At 39.6% G+C, this 8,934-nt stretch overlaps 1 protein-coding gene across 1 annotated transcript; it reads right to left on the reverse strand.

Moving 5' to 3' along the window:
* Nucleotides 1–4,104: 4,104 nt before the first annotated feature.
* On the reverse strand, nt 4,105–8,420 carry LOC133916231 (uncharacterized). Its single transcript, XM_062359817.1, has 10 exons — nt 8,181–8,420; nt 7,899–8,078; nt 7,532–7,747; nt 7,248–7,430; nt 6,323–6,544; nt 6,029–6,145; nt 5,762–5,905; nt 5,488–5,589; nt 4,885–4,953; nt 4,105–4,574 (listed from the first exon to the last, which is right to left on the reverse strand). The coding sequence occupies exons 1-10, from the start codon at nt 8,343–8,345 to the stop codon at nt 4,341–4,343; spliced, it is 1,632 nt and encodes a 543-aa protein (XP_062215801.1). The 5' UTR covers nt 8,346–8,420; the 3' UTR covers nt 4,105–4,340.
* Nucleotides 8,421–8,934: the final 514 nt, after the last annotated feature.

An 8,934-nucleotide genomic window follows, 5' to 3' on the forward strand; every position in this document is an offset into this window, starting at 1 on the left:
GGATCTTGCAGTTTCTTCTTCCTTGGAACCACCATGAAAACCCTCGTCTAACATAACCTCGTCCTTGGCTACCATGGAAGTGAGATACTACTACAGCGATCGTATAAATGACCCACCATGAAAGTAAGCTACCTATGTTGCTTCTATATTTCCTATTAGCTATAATAGTGAGTGGAGGTGTACAAGATGAGTATGTTTGTTTACACAAATCTAGGGTGTAAAATATGCTTATAAGGTGTTTGATGGAATGTTTATGAGGTCAAATTGGGCCAGGTCTGATTATAAATTGTACATTATTGTAAGCAATTAGAATAACATTATGTTAGATAAGTTTGCTTATAGTCTTCTCAAACTGTTTGGTATATATGCCACGATAGGTTTGCATCGTTAGAAACTTTGAGTATAAACTGAAGTGCCTAAGTGAGATAATTTACTTTTGGTATAGTTTGATCAGTAAGCATCATAGACACATGTTATATCGCCATCGAGAGTGCAAGTGCACACAAGTTGTGCCTTCATTTGATTTTGATCATCTAGCTATTTATGTTGGGAGGGATCGAGCTACCTCCCTAGTGGGATACTCGATCAATACTCAATACTACTCTTATCATGGTGTGTTAGGAGATCAGTATTCAGTACTACTGTCATCGTGATTTGCTACATTGAGAACGACATAGCTATACTAGGTTGCGATATTCTTATCACGAATATTGCAACTTAGGAACAATAGATGTGGAATACACTACCAAAATAATTTATCTGTATTGCATATAAAGTACTCTAATTTTGTTATTCTTTTAAGATAGTGCTCTTAGTACCATGTTTCCAATTTTTTGACCAAAACTATGTGATTGGCTAAAAAAATCTTTTACTTCAGTATTGGTTAAAACTGCCAATGCAACAAGTTTTTTGTTTCCGAGAAGGAGAAGTCTAGTAAGAAATTCCTCTAATATAGTAAGTAATTCTCCAATTTAGTCATCGTATGCAAATGTTTAGCTTATGTTGTAACGTATAGGTATTCAACTAGTATAATCTAACTTTCACAACCCAACTTTTAACAATTTATAATCTACGTGCTGCTTTTTACAATCCACCGTAGAAAAAAAAAAGCTCTAAATGGGTGCGTGTGGGTGTGGTGGGAACGGAGGCTACTTTTAATCACGGAAATATCTCAGTTTTTTAATCAGCCGAGTCATTGGCACTCCTCTCAGCTGCAACAGAAGGCATTGCATTGTACGCTTGGTGGTTTGTAGGACACTGCTACAGGTCACGTGCTACTGTGCAGTCCATGTCAAGCCCCCTTGGGAGCCAGGATCACCATCCAGGTGCTGTTTGGTTTGAAACCTTGGTGAACCTTGTCAAACTTTGGTAGTACCAACAGATTTTGGCTAGTGTTTGGATTGAAGCCAAAAATTGGGCTTTACCCAGCGCAGTTCATTCTCCTGGGCAATCTGTGGGCGAGTGTCAGTGATCTACTCGCCAAAATTTGGCTGTGCATCTGCCCATGGAGCTGCTGAGGTGGCAGCACCTAATTGGTTGTTGTAAATGCATTGTTTTTTATTATCAAGCTTCAAATGATAATGTCTCTTAAACTGTATATCCTGTTGCTAATCTGTTTGCATCGTTGTAATTAAATCAACAAAGAGACTCATTTGGACTATATTTTGACCCAAAAAAAACGTGGACCTATCTTTTTGGTAAACTTTGGCATGGCTATGATCCTAACACCATTTTTTCTATTCATATTTTGGCATTGCCTATGAATTAGCATGGCCACAATTCAAACATCATCAATTTTCCCACGCTTTGGCATTGCTTGGATTTTGGCATTACAAAGTTTTGGTAAGGTTCATGTGGATAACAAACCAAACATACCCATAGATTGTAGTACTCATATTTCGGCTTCTTGGCCAAATTTCTGCAAATGATTCCTATCACATGATGACTGATCCTTTCAGTCGCATGCATGTACTTCCCTCCGATGTTACAAGCCTCCAGCGGTCCTACCTCATTGGTTATGTAAGTATCGGTATCGGCTCATTCGATCTAGCTTGGTGGCAGTATTTAGAGAAGCTTTGGGTGTTGGTGATCAGGATATGTGTTTGTATTACTTCTTAATTTTAGATTTATATTTGTACTTGTTTTTAACCACACTTGATCAATAAAGTCACCCTTCTAAAAAAACCAAAAACTCAACCGAATTCTTGTGGTTTCGATTTCGGTGGTTGGAAATTGAATTCTGTGATGCCCGATTTACATTACCATTGAATTAAATCTCTGTTCCTACGTTGCAGCGAAAGCTCAGCACAGTAGACCCCAACCCGGTAACCCCTCGCTGGATCCGGCTCCTCTGATGTACTGAAGGTAAGTCACTTATGAACAGTACCACAAACAGTATTTTGTGCCTAGTAAACAGTAATTTACAATGAACTACTGCAGCAGAGAATAGATGATCTAATTTTCTATTTGGTTGAAATGGATAAGATTAGACAGTTTTCTATTTAGTTGGTGGGATATGAGTAAATAGTATGAGTCAGTTTTTTGTTTGGTTGCTAGGATAAGAATAGATTTTTTGGAGAATTTTAATTAAATATTAACTCAGTCTTTTTTTTATCAAACCAATTAAAATAAGTTGCTAGTGGGTCTAATTTACTCGTAAAAACGTTTAAAAAATTCAAACCACTTTTATACTTCCAAATAAAATTATCAATTAAATAAAAAACATAACACACACATAAGCACAAGACTGGATGACTTTATCCGGCCGAATCGGCCGGATCCTTCCATCCTGCACATTGATCAAATATTCCTCCAGTGGACTTCCCGTCCAACCTTCGCCACTCAACCAAACACAAAAAAAAATCAGGCCGTCATCTCCTATCCGTTATCGTGCCTCCATCCAAACGTCTTCATAGTGTAGCAGAGGAAAGTCACAGTCGCTGTTCATTCGTGCCTTTCCTTCAACACGTCAAGAGCCGCAAGGAGCCAAACGGCTCCTCCGCGCACGACAAAGAACGGATTTGCTGTGTTAGAAGTAGAGACAAGACATATTTGCTGTGGTTTCCGTTGCTGGTTAAAGGTGATTATATAAATATTTATTTAAAATAAAAATATTTAATTATCAAATGTGAATCGAACAGAAAGACGTAAGATTTTATATAGGTTTAATTTTTTATGAGATAATAATCATATATTATATTATGTCTTATAGAATAAAGCAATTACAATGAGTATGTGTCTAAATCTAACTATAAAGATTCCGATAACTTCTTTTGTGTTCTTGCTTCCAACCTTGCTTTCACCTTTTCTCCTCTATTAGAGATACCCTTACTCTTCTTATATAATCATTGGAGATATCTTGTACTTAAAGTCTCTGCGTATAATTTTCTCAAATTATTTTACCTTCAAATATTTGAATGACTCATTCCTTATTTATTGATAATTTTCATGTAAAATACGATAAATTATATAAAATATTAGTATATATCTTATTTACCTTACGTATTGAATGATAGATGAAAGTAGGATAGTGGTCATGTTTAAAATATACTGTATTTCTAATATATTCTTAATTATTAAATTCTCATCATTTCTGCTATATTCCGTGCCGCGCAGCGGAACCTCTTTAGAAGTTGATCGTGGGTGCTGGACGGGCCGGATAAGGATGAACACCGTCTTTGGGCTACAGTGTTGTTGTCAAACCAAACGGGTAACTTCGTAAAGCTCCTTTTCAATCGCTATCCAATATAGTGATTGCTTTGCAGACGTATCGCGAAATGGGAAACGCACGTGGAACCTTTCGAAGAATATTTAATGATCTCGAAAGTTTTAACTTGCAGTACTTTATTGCAGTTCTTCGGAGATTTGTACTAACATAAACACAACAGTAATAGTCCTGCAAAATTGCCACGGCTTCGAAGTGGCAAGGACTCCGTTCCAAGAGACCTCAAAGTAGCCCAACATAATATTTGTTTCAATTTTTGGGTAGTATCTGCCCCTTCCTTTTCTCTCGGCATGTTTCATGAACTTCGGGTAGTCTTCTCTATACTTGTACAATAACAGTCATTCCTGATGGAAAAATACCTAGCCTGAGGACTATTTGACTTCTTCCCGTAACCCATACTATAAGGTCAGATCGCTCAAAAACAACGCACTACTGATTAAAAATCCAGCATTCGTTCTGCTTGATAATTTTCACGCGTACCAAATAATCTTTATAACGAGCACCAGCCAAATTTGCGTGGCGGACAACCCTTGAAGGCCAAAATACATTGCAATGTTCTCTAGAGTTTCCATCTGTTATTTTAGTGAGAAAATTATCGGAGTGTCAGGATTTTCGCTCACTTGATCTTAAATCCAGATTCTAGATCAACACACTTCTCAATATCTTTGGCCAGATTCTCTGCTAGTCCAGTATAAGATTGCGGTGTTAGCTTTGAAAGTTTTGATCGTACCTCCTCCTGTACGTCGAGACCATCAATGAATTGCTGCATGCTGTCCTTGGTGACAGCTTGGCCTCTAGTCAGTTCCTTCAGCTTCTCATAAGGTTCAGGTATTCCATATCTTCGCATCACCTACAGAGTTTAATAACAGTAATGTGATAATGTGATAAGCACCTGACGTGGAAATAACAATTGATCTGGCCTTGAAAGTTCAAACTACTTGAGAATACCAAGTTGTGTCTAAACATAGTGGACTCCGACTTGAAAATCAAGACACAACCACACAATAAGCGCTTTTGACAAACAAAAAGCATCTCAAGAGCCATCCAAACTTCTTAAGAGTACCAGTATAATAACTCCATCGAAGCATAGGATAGACCATTGTGACAGCAACCAGAACCGAATTCAAGGAACACCGGCAGAACAAAGCAGGATGCCTTACTGTCTGTATTGGTTCGGCAAGGATCTCCCAAGTTTGCTCCAGGTCTTCAGCTAAACGTGATTCATTCACCTGTATAGAAGCCAATTCAGCATAGAAATAATGGCTTGATCATAATTAGTTAAAAGTGCCTGTAAGTTTAACCATGCTTATATCGGTTCAGTGGCAATTGGCAAAGCAGAGTAAACATCTAATACTCCCATGCAATGGTCCAAAATTGCATGTGCAGTTGTGCACTAAAGAAAGGAACATTCTCATCCTACTAAGTCAGTCATCATGAACTGGTTATGTGGTTGTAGACAACAGTTGGGTGAACGCTTAGCAGTCTCCACTAATTTATAGTGTGTGTGTTTTTCCTGTCAGACCAAAACTTATAAAAAGAGCAGGTGCTGAGGCGGGTCTGTCTGTTTGAGCATCAAGCATTTTGCATCGCAGCACACTGGAGGATTTCAAATATCAGCACAAAAATACCGAAGCAAATTCAACTACTTGGCAAATTGCAAGTACTTGATAATCATAAACCTAAAACTACTCATACAAGAATAATATTGAAGGTACAACTAAATCAAACATGACGAAAGAAAGGACAAGCTCTGAGCCACCTACCTGAACCTTGCTGATTCCCCGCGTTGTAGCTTTGTAAGCCAATAGCGAATGACCTAATCCCACACCCAAGTTTCTCAAAACAGTTGAGTCTGTCAGATCACGCTGTCAATGATATAACATGGTGGTTCATTATTACAGATACTAATGAGAGTATACATAAAAGTTAAGTTCTGATCTTGCACAGGTGTCAGCAATACAAGCAACAGATTTTCATTCTGGCACCTCAGGTTGGAAAAATTAAAATTGAAGGGTAGAATAGAATCGAGAACATTACCTGCAACCGGGATATTGGCAGCTTCATGCTTATAGCAGACAGAATAGCATTCGCCAAACATAAATTGCCATCACTATTTTCAAAATCAATGGGATTGATTTTATGAGGCATGGTAGAAGAACCAACTTCACCAGCCTTTGCTATCTGAAAACAGAATTTGGGAAGATGTAGCAAGTTAAAATGGAAGATAGAAATCGATATAATCACTTTTTTTTCCTTGCGGTATCAAATGTATTCCTCTCAAACAGTTAACCGTTTATAGTTTACCTGCTTGAAGTAGCCTAACGATATATAGGACCACATGTCTCTATCAAAATCAGTCAGCACATTGTTGAACTGGGTGAATAGATTGAAGAGCTTTGATATATAGTCATGAGGTTCAATCTGTAAAATGCATAACACTGCATCAGACCAAATAACATTGACGGTTATCATCACCCTTGAATTTGAGAAATATAAAAGTAGATAATGGGGAAAACCTCCCTTACTGTGCAAGAACATTCAAGACCAGAGAAAAGAGAAGGGGAAACAACTGAATGTCAAAACAAAGAATGTAATCACCTGAGTAACATAAGGATTAAACTGCAAACCCAAAGATCTAACAAACTCTTCTGCCACCTTAGGCCAGTCAACTTCTGGATAAGCAACCACATGAGCATTGTAATTACCAACAGCGCCAGCAAATTTCCCTAGTATCTTCACCTCCGAGAAACTCTTCCCTATATCAGATAATCTGGCTGCAAAGTTTGCCATCTCTTTTCCCACAGTTGTTGGTGATGCTGGCTACAAGAAGGAATTGAAAACAATTTAAGATAGCATCCCAAAACAAGTCTTGCTCAACAAGTGCATGCCATTAACATACAAGAAATCAAGAAAGTCAACTGTGCTGACTATTAAATCGAATTATCACACAGGAATTACTGAGCTAAGCTCTATAATGTGACAATGCTGAAGAACAACTCTTTTTTATCTTGGAAATAGGTTTTTTGTCCCCTTTCCCCGTATAAATGAAAAAGGTGAAGCTTATCTGACCAAACAGTACAATCTTTTAAACTTCATAGTCTATGTTGGTAAAGAATGCAAGGTTTGTTGTGTTACTCCATCCATGTTGCCATGGGAATAGCAGAGTGAGTTCAGAAATCATACATTTCCATTCATTTCATGATGAACTTATCTTCTGATCATCAGTAACAATTGCTTGCTGCAGCAACACCAAGAAAACTTGTAAACAACAAAGCTCAAATAAGTTCTTTACACCATACTAATCTCACATCACAGACCTTTGAGAGCTGTCTATGGTGAAGTTCTACCTCAAATCAGGGTAGAATAAACTTGAAGAAAACTCAGAACAAAAAGATCACAAATTTTGCTACCATAACATTATGGGCATAATATACCATGCCATAGCAAGGGACAAAGCATACAAGTGTTTTTTGAGCATCTGCAAGAAAATATTACTGAACATACAGTGAAGGTGGCTTCATACCTGTCCATGAGTTCGAGCCAACATAGAGTGGACTGAATATTGTGTTGCCAAGGAACACATTGTTTTGCATATGCCGATCATGGCAGGGAACATAACTGTATTTACCCCCTCTTTCAGAGCCAATGCATGTGACAAATTGTTGATATCTTCAGAGGTACATCCAAAATGGAAGAACTCCGATACCTTTGGAAAAGTTCAAAATGACACTCAACTTAAAAGGCTAACCACAAATAAATACTCCTACACACATTAAGATGTTAGTTCTAACCTGAAGGTCAGCATACCTTTGCAATCTCTGGATTTGAGCTGCATCTCTGCTTTAGAAAGTACTCGACGGCTTTGACGTCATGATTGGTTATTTTCTCAATTTTCTTTACTTCTTTTGCATCATCAATGCTAAAATCCTGGATAATTGCATTCAAGAAGAGCTGGGCCTCCTCACTAAATGGCGGCACCTCAGTGATCTCAGGAATTTGAGATAGTTTCAGCAGCCACTTGACCTGCAGAACACGAAAGCCACCTCTGATAAGCAATATTGACAATAACACCAGCGGAGCACTCTCAGTGTCCCACACTCCCACTCTCGAATCAAGATTGTGCACAGAGATATACTGTACCCTAGGAGCACAAGCTGTATTAAATGTCAGATACCTCAATGAGAACACGGTATCTGATGAGGCCGAACTCGCTGAAGAAGGGCATCAGATCCTTGACGGAGTGATCGTACCGCCCGTCCAGCGGCGAGAGTGACATCAGGCAGAACGTGTTGTTGTCCGCCAAGCTGCTCAGCTCCTCCAACGACCTCTCCGCCCAGTCCAGGGGAGCAGCCATCTGATCAAACAGTCCCCCACGACACGTCCCGTAAGTCACAAGCAATCAATACCACTCAATGACTGGAGTTGGGGGTTTCTACGGGAGGGTATGCCTCGTCACCTCGGTGGAAGCTCCGGCGGCGACGGCGGCGGAGGCAGAACACCGGAGGCGCCGCGTCGTGTGAGCGGAGGCGCTGGGGAGGGCGGCGGTCGCACAGGGAGCAACGACCACAGCGGGGACGGAGGCCGCCGCGGCCGGGGGCCTGAGCGACGGCGGCGCCGACATGCTTCGAGAGCCGCGGCGGGTGGTGCGAGAGGTTAAACCCTAGGGGCGGGAAGAATGCTGGGGTTGGCTGCGGGTGTGGTGTGCGGAAGCAATATCTTATTTATATTATCTGATTTAATAATAGCTAAGTTAAAAAAGAGAAAAAAATAGATACGTATTATTATAAAGAAGAGATTTTTTTAAGAATAGAGTCATTTACGGTAAAATTAGAAATTAAACAACATACTGCGATGTATTTGCAAAAATAGACAACAGATGAGCGTATTTGTAAATTTAGCATATGTATTCGGAACCTCAAAATCCGAAATCTTGTTTTCGGTTACTGAAATACCGAAAAAACATTGGTCCCACAGTTTTCGAAAACTGAGGTACCGAATACGACACTGTGCACTGTATTCGGCACCTCAATTGCCGAAAACTCTCTATATTCGGCACCTTACGTGTCAAATACGGTGCACAGTGCCGTATTCGGTACCTCAGTTTTCGAAAGCCACCCACGTCGTGTCATGTTTGATACTTCCTCTCCGGCTTGCTTTCTTTTTGGAAACGCGCGTGAAGATGTAAGGGCGGTATAGATGACAGCTGCACC

The sequence above is a fragment of the Phragmites australis genome, chromosome 4, assembly GCF_958298935.1.
Source record: "Phragmites australis chromosome 4, lpPhrAust1.1, whole genome shotgun sequence".
Taxonomy (NCBI): Eukaryota; Viridiplantae; Streptophyta; class Magnoliopsida; order Poales; family Poaceae; genus Phragmites; species Phragmites australis.